The following is a 19,095-nucleotide window of genomic DNA, read 5'->3' on the forward strand; positions in this document are numbered from 1 at the left end:
TATTTTTCAGCCTTGTGTTTATTTTGTATACATAAATATTTGGTTGGGTTACCTAACATTCAACTTCCAAAACTGACCATGAGATTTTATGTCAAGAGAAGTACTTTTTATAGCAATTTTACTGCCTAAACCAAAACAGTCTAGAGAAGCTCTAAAGGTAACAAAATAAAACAGTACACAATTCTAAACAACTCTGCTTCACACCCAACCTGGGACTGCCACTCACTGTAATAGTATATTTGTGATCAACTTTGTAACAACCTGTCAAAAGGAGACCTGTAACATCTGCCCACTAAGAGGTCACTTCAGCATTTCCTACTCTGCGGAGGAAAACACATGGGAATCATTCAGAACTCTGGATTTCCAACAGAGCAGCATTTCCCAGAGAGTAAGCCGGAGGACACTATCCTCTGAGATGCTGTCAGGAACATTATTAAACAAATTTGGGAAAAATAGAAAATAGCATTAGGCTTCAAGAAGTCCTTTGGTAAAAGACATTTTGAACCTGGCTTCCCCTAAACCTTGAAATCCCCACAAAACAAATATATATTAACATACCACTATATTGGCACTCACAGAACATTTTGGGAGATATGGCAAAGATTAGGCTGCAGGTGTCAGGTAAGTAAACTCTTAAGAAACAATATTGAAAAAAATAGAAATTTAAAAATTAAAAGAAAAACAGAAAAGCAAAAGATAAGTAAATAAATTAAAAAATTTTAACAAACAATATTGGGCCAGGTAAAGTTGCTGAGACCTGTAATCCTAATACTTTGTGAGTCTGAGCGGGATGGATCGCTTTAGCCCAGGAATTCGAGACCAGCATGGGCAACATGGTAAAACCCTGTCTCTATCAAAAATACAAAAATTAGCTGGGCATGGTGGCATATGCCTGTGGTCTCAGCTACTCAGGAGGATGAGGTGGGAGGATGGCTTAAGCCTGGGACCTGGCAGAGGTTCCAGTGAGCTGTGATTGTACCACTCACTTCAGCCTGGGCAACACAGCAAGACTATGAATGAATGAATGAATGAATGAATGAATAAATAAATAAATAAAACAATATTACTTTACTGTGTGGTAGAACTCAAAATGAACTCAGTACATCCATATGTAATACTAAGGGTTTAAAAAAACAAAACAAAACACTTTTTGTTTCTCTGAGCTTTTACAGATGGATATCATGTCCAGATAACTATTCTGTAGTATCAACACCACAGTTAATACATATTCTGATTACACAGAAGTGATTCTTGATGTTAGCCCCCAAAACACATAAATAAGCATGTAAAGCAAACACAACTAAAAATAACTGTAGGAACAAAACTCCTCTGGAGAAAGTTCTGAAGTCTGAAATGGTCACTCATATTTTTACCATAAATGCAACTATTACTATCTCAACCACAGAAATCATCAAAGTAAGGGCTGGATATATTTAGATTTTAATCACCATAATGTAGATTATATCACATAATAGAATTAGTCAACTGAGTGTTTCAAAATCCTCAAGTTACTTTAATTGCTCATACTCTGAGGGTCTACAGAACATTTCATAACTAATCTAGCAAACTGCTATCTTTTCCCCACTTCTGTAAGACTTCCAACCACAAAAAAGAAGCAACACAAACTTCAGTAAAACTGCAAGACAATTACCATTGGATTCTACTAAACTGCAACTATCACCTCTAGAAGTAATTAGCCAGCTCCTTACATCTGTGAGATTTCCCATAATTATTCCTAGAAGTATAATTAGGATCACAGGCATGTGGGGACCACTCTGTAATCATAACATTCTCTAAACCCTCAATCACAATTTACATTTGAAAAACACTTGGTTCTTATGACAAAAAAAGTATGTGTATATATATGGGGTGTGTGTGTGTGTGTGTGTGTGTGTGTGTGTGTGTGTGTGTGTGTGTGTGTATATATATATAGAGTCACTAAAAACTCTACCTATCAGCAACATAATGCTTTATAATAGTTCCAGATGTGGGCCCCAGATCAACAGCATCAACTTCACCTGGTAACTTCTAAAAAATGTAAATGGTCAGGTCCCACCACAGACCTACTGAATCAGAAACCCTGGGACTAGCTCTCCAAATGAATTCTGGTGCACACTGTGTCAAAAAATAATAACAAATAAGCCAGACACAGCAGCTCATGCCTGTCATCCCAGCACTTTGGGAGGGCAAGGTGGGAGGATCGCTTGAGCCCAGCAGTTCAAGAACAGCCAGGGCAACATAGTGAGACCTCATCTCTATAAAAAAATAAAAATAAATAAATAAATAACAATAAATTAATCACTTACACTTACCCTCCTGAGAGAACAGGTAACACCACACAAACAAATGGAGGATCAACTGGAAAGTTATCCTAAAAAGCAAATAAGTTTAATTAATTTTAAGAACATCTTTAATGCTATACTATTTAGAAGATTTTAAAAGAATCTATAAAAGAATATGTACATTTATTATCAGATAAAGGGTAAGAGTCATAAAGGTAAACTTAGTACCAAAAACCAAATGAAATGAAAACCAAAGCAAATAAAAATGAAGTTAAAATCAGGCCCAAAGAGAATAGTGTTACGGTAAACTTATGAAACACATGAAGGGGTTCCACTTCAATAGAACTATATAAAGGAACCATTCCAATGATAGATAATTTAGATCAATCTTCTGACTGAGAACTAGAGAGGTGGACAAAACAATGATTACAGGGCTGAGAAAAGGGAACACTAGAGAACAGGGTCTTCTTTTTCCCCCTTGGGTTTTCTCCCAATGACAGATGAGACAAGGAAGAGGTTAAAAAGCTGAGCTAGAACTCACAACCTCACAGAGCTCATAGGGAGATAAACACCGAGGAGGGGCCCTGCTAAGTCTCCCACTCCTTAGGATGGGACCCTGAAGAACCAACTGCAAATTGCCCTAACAGGGAATGATGGCCAGCTTTAATCATCTCAGTCCCTGATTGGATGAGACAATCCCGGGTTGCTAATTTCCAAGCCCCTGTCAGGGGCAAATGTAAATCCTCTCTGGAGAAGAATATCATCCAAGGCTTCAAATTAGTTCTACAATTTTTCATATATAATGTCTATCACTAAAAATAAAAAGCCACATGAGACTGAAAGATGACATAACAGAAAACAAGAGAAGTAAACAACAGACACAAAACCACAAGGAATCGAGATAACAGAGTTTGCAGACACACTTTAAAATAACTCTGCTGAACGTGATCAAGGAAAGACAGGTCAAGACTGAAAACCTGGCAAAGAAATGCAAATTATAAAAATGAACCATATGAAATTCTGCAATTTAGAACTATCACAACTGAAATTAATAACTTAATGGATAAGTTTAACCAAGCAATAACCTAGCAGAAGAGAGATTCAGTAAACTGGAAAAAGGTCAAAAAGACAAAAAGGCAGAAAATGGAGAAAATAAAAGACAACATATTGAAAAGTTTATCACATACGTAGAGCCCTGGAAGAAAAAAAAAAATGGGACAGAAGCAATAGCTGAAGATACAGTTGCAGAGAATTTTCCAAAACTGATCAAAGACTTCACAAGATTTAACCACCACTTCAAGAGAAATAATGCAAGCTAGCATAAGAGAATGATATCTTCAACGTGCTGAATAAAGCAAACTGCCAACCTAGAAATGTACACTTAATGAAAATACTCTTCAATAATAAAATAAAAAATAAAGGAATTTTTCTATCTGTAGACTCACACTAAAGGAAATACTAAAGGATATTTTCAGACAGGAAAAGGAGGATCCTCAATGAAAATGTGGAGAGTAAGGAGCATGAAAAAGAGCAAATATGCATATGTATCTAAGTGAATATTGATTATACAATTATGTGTAGGTTTTAGATAAGTATAGACTTGAAATACTTGACAACAGCAGCAAATATTGGGAGAAAGGACATGAACTCACAGTGTGCTAAGGTCCTTGTACTAACAAGAAAAAGGAAAAAATATGAATTTACAAGTTTATATTAGACTGACACATCAAAGACATATTGTAACTGTAGGGTAATAAAGATGAATAAGAACTATGCTGACAGAGGTAGAAAGCTAGAGTCATCAAAAAATCTAAAAGAAAGACAAACTGGGGCAAAAAGCAAGTAAAACAAATACAAATGAATCATCAGTAAGATGGTAGACTTGAACGCAAGTATCAGCAATAACTAATTGGTCCAATTAAAAGACAAACATCATCAGACTTGATAAAAATATATGAAGAGAGGAAGATAAGATAGAAGATGAAATAAGAGGAAATCTTTTTCTAGCTTACAATAGAAATGCAAGACTATCCACAAGATACCAGCTTAATGACACGAGATACCAACTTAATGACCGTTACTATAATCTACTTTCAAATAAAGTAGCTCACCTTTTATCTATAATTTAACAGACATAATGGAAATTATAGAGGGTGATGTAAAGCTTAGTAAAGTACAATTTCATTTAACCTAATGTTATTTAGATCTTTAAATACGTGAATCCCTAAAGAGTGACTATGAACCCCTTAATCGATTATGGATGATTTAATTCATTTTAAACAGTTCAGAATAACTCTTCTATATGAAAACCTGGGGACTCTATTCCATAAACTCTGTACCCTGGAACTCAGGAATCTAGATCTTACAGAAATAAAAAGAGTTCTTCAGGGAGGGGGAAAAAAGGTTGAGGGTGACTGTTAAAATGAAGTTTGAGTTACCTTAGTATATATTAACTCTGAACCAGACTCTCAGGCTCTACAAAAATCTCATGAAGTTATCTGACTTCCCATTTAACATCTCAGCCTTCTAAGTTATTCTTAAGGATGAAGAACATTCTGTTTTTCAAAGACTACATCACCAGATGGGTCTAAATAGTTAAAAGTCACTTCCTTATATTGAGTTGAAAATCACCTCTCTGTAGTCTGACTTATTAGTTCTAGTTTTATGCCCTGTCTTCACCAAAAACAAATAAAAACTAATGCTTTCATATACATACTCCTTCAAATAGTTGAAGACAAGCTATCATGAACCTCCACGTTTTCCTCTCCAAATCCACAATTTCACCAGCTATCCTAGGACACAGAATAGAATCTCTTCCCAATCCTGGCTATTATTCTCTAAATGAATCTAAACTTATCTAAATAGACCCTTCTTAAAGTACTACCTCAGAATTCAATTCAGTAATTCTGATGTTGCCTGTAACATCAGACAACAACTTCCTTAAAAGCACAGCAAGTTGGATTTACCAAGTTGCTGACCAGGTCGTATTCCCTCCTGCCCTCATTCCCATCTTTGTGTTATATTTTATCTCAAGTTCCATTTTGCTTACTATTCATGATGCTCAAGTTGTCATTGTGGACATCAGAGGCCATAAACATATATTGTTCTGGCTCCTTCCCGTACATCTTTCCGAGTCATACCTGCTGTTCTCCAAAGTCTGTGAATCCCGATACTAATAACTTGGCAATTCAGTTTAAGGTCCTCTTCAGAAAGTCAGTTAGCTCAAGGCAATCACATTCTTCCCAGGCCTCTTAAGAAATACTCTAACCCCAGAAAAGGCCCTTCTTTCTGGTATCAGGAGCCATGGACCACAAACACAAATCCAACAGAATTTCAGCCATTTACCTCCCAAATCATCCTCTCCCTGAAGTTCTAACTAGAGCAGGAAAAAATAATGAAAACACCACCTGCAGTCATGAATCCTCCAGTTTCCTGGCCAAGATTTCATATTCCCTTCAAGATACCTCCCAAAGAGGACATGACAAGGGAGGGGTACACAAGGTACTACAGGTACCGATAAGGTTCTATTTCTTTTATACATACATTTTTTCAGAGACGGAGTTTCTCTCGTCACCAAGGCTGGAGTGCAATGATGTAATCTCGGCCCACTGCAACCTCTGCCTCCTGGGTTCAAGTGATTCTCCCACCTCAGCCTCCCAAGAAGCTGGGATTACAGGTGCCCACCACCATGCCTGGCTACTTTTTTGTATTTTTAGTAGAGATGGGGTTTCACCAAGTTGGCGAGGCTGGTCTCGAATTCCAGACCTCAGGTGATCTGCCTGCCTTGGTCTCCCAAAATGCTAGGATTACAGGCGTGAGCCACCATGCCCAGCCAAAGGTTCTATTTCTTAAGTCTGATGTTGGGCATATGGACATATGATTTAATGTTTTAAAAAAGAAAAATACCGTCCTGTTTTTGTGTGTGTGTTTTGTTTTTTGTTTTAGGCCTGCGTGCTTCATTCATTCTCCCATATGAATCCGTAAAGTAGTAGCCATTAGCAGCGACAAGCCAGTTGACAACCACAACAGTTTCTATGATAACAAAAGTAAGAGAAAATACTGACATTAGGGTAATTTCAAGAAAGTTCAATCATAAGATATATCCCCAAGCAAAAATATACACACAAAAAGCTAAGTAAGAAGCTTTTAGAAAACTACTACCATCCTTAGAGTAAGTACAACAAAGTATTCTTTTACATCTTTGTTTTTTTCATCAAAATGCCTCATATAGCCATAGGTTTTAAACCATTACATCTTGTCTAGATTCCATATTAGATTTAACATTTTTTCTAGATTCTATTGTTATTCCTTTGTAACCTTTATTTTTAGTATCTTAAAATACTTTATTAAATGTAACACATACATTCAAAAAGTATATAAAATATACCTTACGGTATATCTTAACAAGTTATTGTAAATTATTTGCCCATGTAACTACCAACCTGGTCCAGAAATATATTCCAGCCAGTATCCAAGAAGCCCACAGATGTACCTTTCAGTTCACACCTCCCTACCTCTCACCTAGATGGACTCCTTACCCTAACCTCTATGTAATCACCTCTTTGTTCTTGATAGTTTTACTGCCCAAGTATGAACCCAGAAATAAGTGTTTCTCAGTTTTCTTTTCATTTTTGTCCCCCTAAGAAGACTTCTTAGAAGTTTCCTCCCTAATTCTACCCCCATGCCCCATTGAATTTTAACACCACAGATATATTGTATGTCGGTTTATATTCCATGGCCCTTTGGAGGGTAGCAGACCATTATAATAGCTAAGATTTTCTTTTACTCTAAGGACCAATTTTCACTCCACTGCAGGTGATATTGCCTCCACTAAGAATGTATGCCCTAACCAACATCAGTTTTGCCTATTTTTGAACTCTATATAGAAGAAATTGTACAAAATAGGTTTTGGGGGTCTGGTCTCTTTTGCTTAACACAATGTTCAAGGTTCGCCCATCTTGTCCCACATAGCTATAAGCCATTTTATGAATACCACAATTCTTCATTTTCTTGGAATGAACACTTGGGTTATTTTCTGTTTGGGGCTATTATAAATGATGCTGCTCTGAACATTCCTGTATCTCCTGGCGCCTATATACTCATTTCTTGTGGAGTATATATTCACAAGATTCCTGAACCATAGTGTATGAGTATCTTCCACTCTACCAAATTGTTTTCTAAAACACTTGTACAAATATACACCCCCATTAGAAAAATATAGAGTCCTGTAACAATTTTCTTAACTTAAAATATAAGTTAAGCAAAATATCTCCTATGCCTTCTTTTTCTTTTAAGATCTGAAGATCACTGTGCAAAGGACTATCAGGGTCAACCCTAAGAATCACAAAACAAAAAACAGTTCAAACAAAAAGAGAATTTTTTTTTCAACTGACTCAAAAATGAACTAATCTGAAAGCTAAAATAGAGCACCTAAGGTAAAATCCAGAAAGAGAAGATCTTAAGCTGCTCTATATCCTCAGGAAAAATAGAGGTCATTATAGCTTCCAGCTCCTTTAGAATAAATGTCCAAAAGAGATCATAATAGCCTAAATCTAATCTAATAAGGGCGTTCAGAGTTTGCAGTCATTCTAAAGGAAAACAGTCACATGTATATAATTTTCTCAAGAATTTAAAAGAAGTTTAATATGCTTTCCTAGACTTGTATTATTAGCCAAGGGATTCAAGGAGAACAATTTCCCATGGATGGAACTATGAAAAGTTAAATCACTGTGTGATAAAGCCACACTGTGTGGTGGCTCATGCCTGTAATCCCAGTACCTGGGGAGGCCGAGGCAGGTGGATCACGAGGTCAGGAGATCGAGACCATCCTGGCTAACACGGTGAAACCTCGTCTCTTCCAAAAAAATACAAAAAAATTAGCCGGGTGTGGTGCGGGCACCTGTAGTCCCAGCTACTTGGGAGGCTAAAGCAGGAGAAGGAGCTTGCAGTGAGCCGAGATCCCGCCACTGCACTCCAGCCTGGGCGACAGAGCAAGACTCCATCTCAAAAAAAAGAAAAAAAGAAAAGTTAAATCACTAAAAAATCAGTATTTTTGTACAACTGTCCTATATATACACGTACAATATGATGCCCACCCCTCACTTCCCCCACTTTTTGTTTTGTTTTGTTTTAAGAGACAGGGTGCCTCGCTCTGTCACCCACACTGGAATATAATGGTGCAATCACAGCTTGTTGCAGCCTTGACTTCTCCAAGCTCAAAAGATCTTCTTGCCTCAGCATCCCACCACCCCAGTGGCTGGGACTACAAGTGTACTACACCTATATATTTTTAAAGTAATAACATAACTACCTCTACAATAAGAGTTGATTATGTGGCTTTCAAAACTGGGGGAAAAATCATAAAAATCAACTTGGCAATCATTCTCTGTATAATGAAATATATTACTCTTATTTACTTTCTAAGCAGTATTGCTCAAGCTTTTTGCCAGAAGATAAAAATCATGTAAGAGTTCACTCTATCAGGAAAATGACAAAAAAAATTCCGATGGACCTATAAAAACAATTTCTTTAAATCCAAAAAACAAGTAAACTCATCCTATCTTACCCCCTACATCTTCTGGAACTTGATTGCCTTTGAATTTTACAAAATAAAGCTAGTAAACATTTCCATTTTTGCCCAGTTTTAAGAAATGACACTTATAATCTGACAACAGAAAAGAGCAAAAGAACAATAAGAAGAGCAGGGTTTTAGAGATCCTTAGCTGTCTTATAATTCTGTGATCTGTATATGTCCCTGAGCTCTTTCATAAGTCTATCTGAAGCTTGCACTGACCTAGACATTGCAGCCTGAAACACAAAAGCCACTGTTTACCAGGGTCTACTGAGCCAACTAATTTAAAGATTTAAGGTATTTCAACCTGATCTAAAAGATTACAGTAGCCAGGCGTGGTGGCTCACACCTGCAATCCCAGCAGTTTGGGAGGCCGAGGAGGGTGGTTCGCTTGAGGCCAGGAGTTTGCAACCAGCCTGGCCGACAAGATGAAACCCCATCTCTACTTAAAAAATACAAAAGTTAGCCAGGCATGGTTGCACAAGCCTATAGTCCCAGCTACTCAGGAGGCTGAGGCAAGAGAATCACTTGAACCTGGGAGGTGGACATAGCAATGAGCTGAGATGGCACCACTGCACTCTGGCCTGGGCCATAGAGCAAGACTCCATCTCAAAAGAAAAAAAAGAAAAAGAAAAAGATTACAATAAAAATTGACCACCACTCAACATTTTAAGAAGAAAAAAAAAGTCCAGTTAAATGAAGCATTATGAAGTTTCAAGAGAATATAAAATTAGACACAAGTCTGGTTCATTTCCTATTTCTTATCATCTGAAAAACTCTAGCAAACATGTTCAGACCACCATGTACTCCATGATAGCATAGAATTCAGTATGAGTCAATTCCAAACCCCAGCGATTTTTGAAAATACTAGAAGACACTCAAGGTGACACATTACTAACTAAAAGAGACTTCCATTCATAAGACTACAAGCAAGAATATTACACAGATGGTCTAGTTCACACATGAAGACACTGAGAAACATGTGTGCCTACGCGCAACTGGTTTCAGTTTTTCAGTGCAGGATCTTCTCCAAAGTTGAAAATACATCAATATCTTACCCTAAGACTAAATAGAAAGGGAACTACTTTTTGGTCATGTGAAACTAACGGTTTTAAAGACTGCACTACACTTTGAAAAAGAAAAAAAGTTAAGTTTACAAAGATATTACTTCCTAGCTATGTAATCATGAGCTCATTTCATACCTATAAAATATGAGAAGTTTCTCCTATCTCTAAAATATGAAGAGCACCTGTTTCACACAGCAGCTATGAAGACTAAATGAGAAGATATATAAAGTACTTAGCATAGTATCAGTCATGCAAAAGTGTTCAAGAATTTATACTTGAAGATAAATCGGAATAGATCACAAGACACAGAAAGTACAGTAACATTAATTCAAATGCTACAAACTTAGTTTTTTAAACAATCAAGATATGGAAATTTAACTAAATTTCTTTCCTCTATGAAAAATTACTAATTAAATATATAACTAAGATTGAAGGAGGGAGAGTAATCTATCCAGTTTCAACATCTGGCATCTATTTGCCTAACAATTCATTCCCTGTTTTGGAGAATCTGTACCCAAGACAAAGTAACTTGTCCTCGGATTTTGTGGAGTTGGTAAATGGCTCTAATACAAGGCAGGAAGCAGTAAGTGTTCAGACAATCATTTGATGTTTCCCTACTCTGACTGAGCTTTTTATGTGTATACACACATCATTCTTGTTTATTTTTCATAGCAGTCATCCAAAAGGTATGTACTATCTATCCATATTTTAGAGCTGAGCAAAGTGAAACCAAAAAATGTGTGTCACCAAACTCAGTGTTCCTTTCCCATCCTGCTGCTTCACATAAAAGAGATGTAAAGTCAAAAGAGAAGAATTACTTTTGATTTGGTCAGAGCAAGATGGACCAAAGTCAGCTTCATGAAGGAGAAATAATTTCAGTTGTGTTTTGTAGGACAGAATGAATTTGAATATACAGATGCCACAGAAGGAAGGTAAGCAAAGAAAACAACATAAACAGGCTGGAAAGGGGCATATACAGGGATCAGCAGGTGGTTCCAGGATGTGAAGAGAAGATGAACAGGGTAAAAAGTGGCTATTCATAGATGAGAAAGATAACCTTGGGCAACAAAACATATGACCATGGCTAGGCATGGTGGCTCATGCCTGTAATCCCAGCACTTTGGCAGGCCAAGGCAGGAGGATCACTGGAACTCAAGTGTTTAAGACCAGCATGATTAACATAGTGAGGCCTCATCTCTACTAAAAATCAAAAAAATTAGCTTGGTGTGGTGGCACATACCTATAGTCCGAGACACTTGGGAGGCTGAGGCAGGAGGATCACTGGAGCCTGGGGAATTAAGACTACAGTGAACTATGATTGTGCCACCACACTCTAGCCCAGGTGACAGAGCAAGCCCCTGTCTCAAAACCAATAAACATATGACTAAGGCAGGAATGGAGGAGGACAGCAGCTGAGATCGGCATGTTCATGAATTGCCTGGTATTAACTGTAATTACTTAACTAAAAAGTCCGGGCTCTAGCTATTTACACACACTTACACATTTAAATGGTCTTGCCTAATTTTCTCTAATATTGCCAAATTTTCTTTTTCAATTCCTTCATCCTCCAACTTTTTCCACTAATAGGCTCTTCTTTCATCTCATAGTGATCTAAGTCTTCTATATCCTGCAAAAAGAAGAAAAATGTTAGCTTATTCAACCTATTTTTCTTCAGCAGTTTCTTATGCCAAAAGTTAAATTATTCTTGACTCAATGGGGGACAGGAAACAGAATATATCTATCCTATGGGGAGAGAGAAAAAGCCCCCACATTCCATTCAAGAGGCTCCCACCTTTTATATCTCATATTTTATTTAAAAGCTAGACTCTGGGTAAAGCAGATTTAAAAGCTTTACAAAGCCATAACTATTACGAAATAAGCCATCATTTATTTACTTCTTTAATTTTTATTTACTTTTTAAAAATAGGTCTCACTCTGCCACCCAGGCGGGAGTATAGTGCGGTGATCTCTGCTCACTGCAAACTCTGCCTCCCAGGTTCAAGTGATTCTCATGCCTCAGTCTCCTGAGTAGCTGGGATTCATACACCACCACACCCAGCTAATCTGTTTACATTTTTAGTAGAGACAGGGTTTTACCATGTTGGCCAGGCTGCTCTCAAACTTCTGACCTCAAGTGATCCACCTATCTCGGTCTCCCAAAGTGCTGGTATTATCGGCATGAGCCACCACGCCTGGACAAGCCATCTTTTAAATCTCCTCTGAAGAGGAACCTTTGAGACAGTTTAGCAGCAGGTGTCATGAACTTTAACTGTTCATAGTTTGTTCCAGAAACTCGAGTCCTAGAATTGTATTCCAAGACACTAGTCAAGATGTAAACACAAATTTAGGCATAAGGATACCTACTTCAACCTTGCTACCACAAAAATAAACACAAAATATGCATGAGCAAAAATAGCAAAACAGTTAACTCAATTCCATGAAATATTAACAGGCCACTGAAATATCAACACAGCATAATTTCTCCTGTACTAAAAAACTTTGAAATGAAAAATGGAGTACACAAAGGAATAGAAAGAATTTCAATTATGCTGAAATATGCACAGGAAAAGACCAGAAGAACTTATATTGAAATGTTAATTTCAATTAATTTTAGTTGTTATCTCTGGAGATATTTGGTGCTTTCCCCTAATTGCAGTTTATGGTTTTATGTAGTAAGCACCTATTGATGTTAATAACTAAAAAATGAGTTAGAAAAAAAATTTGATTTCAGGTGCTCGGGAGGCTGAAATAGAAGGCTCGTTTGGGCCCAGGAATTTGAGGCTGCAATAAACTATGATCATGCCACTGCACTCCAGCCTGGGTGACAGGGACCCTATCTCAAAAAATAATAATAATTTCAAAAGAATTTGAATGATACCCCCCAGAACAACATCTTTATTCACATCATTCTGCTCCCTCCCTTTCCATACTATCTGTTTTTACATATATACAAATATGCAGAATTTTTAAAACCCCAACTTTTTTCAGTTACTTTATTTTTCTACTTCAATTGCCAATATCTCTAAAGGAGTAGTTTATATTCGTCTTGGTTTTTTTTTTTTTTTTTGAGACGGAGTTTCGCTCTGTCACCCAGGCTGGAGTGCAGTGGCCGGATCTCAGCTCACTGCAAGCTCCGCCTCCCGGGTTCACGCCATTCTCCTGCCTCAGCCTCCCAAGTAGCTGGGACTACAGGCGCCCGCCAACTCGCCCGGCTAGTTTTTTTGTATTTTTTAGTAGAGACGGGGTTTCGCCGTGTTAGGTAGGGTGGTCTCGATCTCCTGACCTTGCGATCCACCTGTCTCGGCCTCCCAAAGTGCTGGGATTACAGGCTTGAGCCACCGCGCCCGGCCGATTTTTTTTTTTTCCAAGCCAGCTAATTCTCTGATTTCTAGACCAGGTTACTGACTACCTTCACTCAAACTCTGCCCATTACTCCATACTTCACGGAGCTCCCTTCTCCCAGTGTGCACCTTTCAGCCCTGATCTTCCATCCTATGCTTGTCTTCCTCACAATGCTCACAAATGCTGTTGGCCTGTATTTCCTCCTATACCTTCAACCTCAGTCGTGTTCCCATCCACAAAACTTCTCCACCTAAGTATTAGCACATCGCAAACAGAATTCAACATATCTTTGTAAAGCAACATCCTCAGCACACTATTCCCTGCTTAAGGCCTTCCTAACAATAACAACACCAAATAGAAACATGCCTGTCTCAAATTCAAGACTTTTAACCACCTGCCTTTTCTGGCCAATCTTGCTTTCCATGACTTCAACACATCAACCTTCCTTCTCAAAAGAAAGGCATCCAATGCACCCAAACACAGCATGTCCAAGATTGTTCTGGGCCTATTCCCACGTTATTTTAGGAGCCTAGAATATCTGCTTTTCACCGGTCCTAATCTGACACCTCTGAAGTCCAGTCTCTTACCTTTCTAGATTTCCCTCAAAGTTGTGGTCCCTTGTTTATTATCTTGTGAGGGGGAAAATGAAAGGGTACATGATCTTTATACAATGGCTGCCTGACCCACGGAAAAGGTTTAATGTTTTCATGCAGCTTATTCCACCTCAGCTAAACTGCATAAAAACATTAAAACAAACTCCCATTCTAACTGGACGATTTTAAGAAGTATTTTACCTCCAGACTCATAAAACAAGCCTACAGCCAGGTACAGTGGCATATACCTGCAATCCCAGCATTTTGGGAGGCCGAGGTGGTGGATCACTTGAGGCCAGGAGTTCAAAACCAGCCTGGGCAATAGAACGAAACTCAAACTACAAAAAAAAAAGAACATTAGCTGGACGTGGGGCACCTGCCTGTAGTACCAGCTACTCAGGAGGATTGCTTGAACCCAGGAGTTCAAGGTTGCAGTGAGCCGTGACCACGCTACTGCATTCCAGCCTGGGTGACAGTGAGATCCTGTTTCAAAAAAAAAAAACGAAAACCAGCCTACAACACTACTTCTTCAGTTCTGGATAACTCTAAAGTATATTTTAAATTAATAATTTCCAAACCAAGAAAATGAAAGCCTAAATTAATTATAAGACCCCAAACAGAAAAAAATCTTTTAAAACTATCAAGACCATAAAATTCACATACCTTCTATTTGGTCAACGCAGAGATATAGATCTTTGTTCTGAAGTCTCAATTTAAATGCAAAGCTTCAGAGTCTGAAAACATCTAAAATTATACCCATAACTGACAACTGGCCTAGGCTCAATGTCTTTGGAATGTGCTGTACTAAATTTGCTACCGTTTGAATGTATTCCCTCCAAAATTCAGGTGTTTCTAATGTGATGATATTAAGAGGTAGGACCTTTAAGAGGTGATTAGGCCAAGAGGGCTCCTTCCTCCTTCATAGGATTAAGGCCCTTATGAATGAGGCTTCACACATTGGACTAGCTTGCTCTCCTGCCCTTCTGCCTTCTACCATGTGAGGATGCAACAAGAAGGCCCTCAGACACCCAATGTTGGTATTTTCATCTTGGACTTCCCAGTCTCCAGAACTGTTAGAAAATAAATGTCTGTTTTTTATAAATTACCCTGTCTCTGATATTCTATTATAGCAGCATGAAACAGACAAACAAAATCCCTTGATGATTTTTCAACAAGAGACAGTTTCACTACTTCTGGTGAGTAGTCCCTAACACGTTCTCAAATTCTCCTTTTATGCAAACATAAAATTTTTTAAACTTACGAGTTTCTCTGCCTAAAAATAACCAAATACAGGGTAAGGACTGATTAGTATTAAATATAAATAAAACTTTGGTGCTAAAAGTTAAGAGCTTTTGTTTTCCAGGAAATCAAATCCAAAGAATTCAGATAAAGCAATTTGCTCAAAGGTGTCTCATAAGTTAGAGGTAAAGCCAGAGTTGAGAAATTATATTCCATTCCAAATACAATGTGCTTTCAATTATTCCACATTAATAGTAGTTTACAAAGGAGATTTAGAGAATTACTCAAACCAAAAATGATGACATTTATGAAATATCATTCTTATATAAAATACCTACTTCAGCCATCTCCTCTTTTTCCTCTTCCTCTTCATCTGAAGTCACTTCCTCTGTTGTCCCATTCTGAAATAGAGAAAGAATCTGCCAGGGCTACACAGGCTGAATATAGGCTGAGTCCATTAGAAGACTGGTGCCACAGCTTTAGTGACAAATTCTCAACCATCTGTCACTGCAGTGCTGCTATCAGCTTATTAAAATTAAATATTTATTTTTAAATCCAACTTTGACTTGACAAACAACAGTTATCAGCTTTTAAAAATGGAACAAATAAAAGAATTAGGAATAAAGAAAAGCAATCAGTCAAATATAAAGCAAAACCAAAAAAATGTTAAAATATAATCTAATTTAAAATAAGAAAACATTTTACTTACATGGCTATGTGTATAAGATCAGTGGCTTATTTTGTTTAAAATAAATGTCACAAACTATCCATTCCTTAAAATAACTACCTTTTTAACTTTGAAAAGCCTGAATCATTATATAAATTCAATTGCCTGGAGTGCAGTGGCAGGATCTCCGGCTCACTGAAAACCTCTGCCTCCCGGGTTCAAGCGATTCTCCTGCCTCAGCCTCCCCAGTAGCTGGGACTACAGGCTCGTGCCACCACGCCCAGCTAATTTTTGTATTTTTAGTAGAGACAGAGTTTCACCATATTGGCCAGGATGGTCTCGATCTCTTGACCTCATCATCCGCCCACCTCGGCCTCCCAAAGTGCTGAGGAGAATCTGTTTTTAAAAAGCTCTCTGAGGTGATTCTGACATGCATCCAAGTCTGTAACCATCAGCCCAGTTACTATCCTTCACTTTATACATGACAAAGCTGAGCCCCCACCCCTCAAAAAGGGTAAATTAATCAAAACAAAAGTGAATTAGGCTTGATCTCCGCTCACTGCAACCTCCTGCCTCTGCCTCCCAAGTAGCTGGGATTAAGTCGCCTGCCACCATGCCCAGCTAATTTTTGTATATTTTAGTAGAGACGGGGTTTCCACCATGTTGGCCATGGCTGGTCTCAAACTCCTGACCTCAGGTGATCCGCCCGCCGCGGCCTCCCAAAGTGCTGGGATTACAGGTATGAGCCACTGCACTCGGCCAAAACACCGAAAATCTCAGAGGCCTTTCCCATTCCCCGCCTGGACTCAAACAAAGCTGGAGCCGCCCTGCCCCGCCCTGTCGCGGTCGTAGGAGCAGGCCGGCTGACTGAGGGCGACCTTGGGTCCCGAGAGGGCTCTGGCTTCCGCAGGCTTCCAACTCCGGGCGCGGCGGCGGCGGGGCCAAGAGGATCCAGCAGCCCCTAAGCTAGTCCGGCGCGAGGAGCCGAGAGACGCGCCTCCGCCTCCTCCCACCCAAACCTCGCGCAGTCCCGGGGCAGGGCCGGGCCAGTTGAGGGAGAAAGGGGTGGGGAACCGGGGCCTCTCCGGGGCAGGCTCCCCTTTGTCCCGGGACTCTGGGCGCCCCCTCTCCGCCCTCGGCCTGCCTCGCGAGGCCGCCGCCGGGCGCCTCACCGTGATGTTGCAGTGGAGCATGAGCGACGGCTGGGCTCCTGGTTCTTGTGGAAGATAGACGCCAGCAACTTCAGTTTGGCCTTGAATCCTGACACAGACATCTTCCCCTCATCTCCGCGGGGAGGGGCGCAGAAGGGGAGCCCTCCTCCGGAGCCGCTGTCATGGCCGCGACCACCTGGCGGGGCCGCCCGGCGGATCTCGCGACTCGGCCTCTCCCCGCCACCTCGACCCTCGTGGGAGCCGGCCGGAACATGGCAAGGGGCACGGAGGCCTTGGCGGGAGCTGTGTGGAGGCCTGGGGGGCTGCTCCATTACCGACTCCACAGACAGGAGGTGCGGCTCCTGTCAAGCCGCAGCTTAAAAGGGCAGCAGCACCACCGTCCCCGCTACCGCCTGGGAAAGGGCTGCCCCCACCCTGCCACCGTCCCCGTCACCCCTCACTCCTCACCCCTCAACCCGGCGCCCCCGCGCGCACCCGTTTCGGCGGGTACACGAGTCCAGAGCGTGCACTCGCTCCTGGCTGCCCCCTCCTCCCCTGGACCCAGCACCTTTCTGTGCGACCCATCTGATCCCTTCCTCACACTTGCAGAGTGGAGGCCCAGGGCGGCATAACCACAAACTCGTGTGTGTGTGTGTGTGTGTGTGTGTGTGTGTGTGTGTGTGTCTCCCAAGGGTGTGTGAGTGGGTGGATGTGTCTCCCAAGGGAACAGAGCACTGCTGAGTTCAGGCTGATTATTAGTTCCTGGGCAAAATACAGTCACAAGAAGGCTATGTGCTGATTTGTCTTTTGTAGTGACATCATGTTGCTCATGTTTTATGTTTTTCAGAGTTCATTAGTTTATATTTGTTCTCAGATAATATCCAGCTGAATAAATTATGTAAGTAGAATACCCCCAAACTGAAAGTCACCTACATAAAATATAATGAAAAATATGTCACCCACTTAGAGTTGAAAATGTGCACACGTTAGTTTTGCGTAGCCAACACTGGATAATGGGTAAGGGCACGGGCACAGGATCCCGGGGCTAGACTGCCTGGGTTCAAGTTCCAACTTAGCCACTTGCTGGCTGTGAAATACTTGACAGCTTTAAGCCTCAGTTTCTTTCTTTTTTTTTTTTTTTACTTAATCCCAAATGTGATAGTAAGTCTCAGTTTCTTGATCTGAAAAACAGAAATTATTCAATGAGAGTCTATGTGAAAACTTTAAAGTTTTTAAAGCCGCTGCCTGACTCAGGAAAGTCCTCAGCTTTAGCCGTTATTAGCTAAGATTCTTATTGTGTTGGCTACACGTGCATTAATGAGGCAGGAAAACGATCAAGGATAACAACCAAGTATCCAAATTATCTCATCAGACCCAGAGAGATGCATATGTGTGCATGCTCATGTTTCAGCTCAGAGCTCTTTGTCTAGAAGGCTCTTGAACTCAGAGGCCCAGGCACTATCAACTTGACCTGGCAGTGGAGTCATCACTTTTGTTGATCAATGAAATTGACATAATGCTCTTTTTTTTTTTTCTTTTGCACCAACCATGTGCCTAGAGCTGTGTCAAGAAGAGCATGCTTCAGTTGGCTGGAGTGAGCAATTCTTGTCTCCTGCTTCCCTTGTCTGAAAATGAGAAGAAAACTCATCTAGCCAGCCTCTCTAGGTTATCATGAGATCAAATACAAAAACTTCCTGGAAGAGAACCACCCAAATGAAAGCACTGTCCTTTGTCCAGACAGTCATGGCTGTGTGCCCGTGGGTGTGACCAAGTTCATCAACTTAGAGTGTGCTAGCATGCGGCTACCAGGGAGGGGATGTTAAAGAGTTCTCTCTGTCTTAGCACCGGAAACCTCCATCAAGCCCCCTTTGCTGTGTCAGATTGCCCTAATAGAAACCCACCTCTTTGGCTTCATTCATTCATGACAATATCAGTTCTGGGGGTGAACATTAGAAACCTTGGTGACCTGCGAGAATGAAGTGTTCTACTGGGCCGGGGCCTGACGCTTTCCCAGGCTTCTCCCTCGTGGGTTCTGTTAAGGAGCTCAGCATACAGAAGGGTACACTTCAGCCCAAGCATTTCTCCCTAGTTACTAGTCAGGAAGTATCAGCTGTAAAAAGCACATCTCCCTTCCTCCCGCCTTCCTCCTATCCTTCCCTTCCTTTAATTTTTTTAAATTTCCA

General features: G+C 40.1%; 1 protein-coding gene and 1 pseudogene across 1 annotated transcript in view; both read right to left on the reverse strand.

Moving 5' to 3' along the window:
- Positions 1–18,665, reverse strand: part of LOC117071071 (putative ubiquitin-conjugating enzyme E2Q2-like protein) — a 67,744-nt gene extending 49,079 nt beyond the window's left edge. Inside the window, exon 1 of the mRNA XM_033190857.1 lies at positions 17,408–18,665. Coding sequence (XP_033046748.1) covers positions 17,408–17,497 — 90 coding nt within the window. The 5' untranslated portion in view covers positions 17,498–18,665. The remainder of the gene's footprint in view (positions 1–17,407) is intronic.
- On the reverse strand, positions 7,514–17,440 carry LOC117070136 (annotated as a pseudogene).
- Positions 18,666–19,095: the final 430 nt, after the last annotated feature.

The sequence above is a fragment of the Trachypithecus francoisi genome, unplaced genomic scaffold (assembly GCF_009764315.1).
Source record: "Trachypithecus francoisi isolate TF-2019V2 unplaced genomic scaffold, Tfra_2.0 Lachesis_group3, whole genome shotgun sequence".
In the NCBI taxonomy this organism is placed as follows: Eukaryota; Metazoa; Chordata; class Mammalia; order Primates; family Cercopithecidae; genus Trachypithecus; species Trachypithecus francoisi.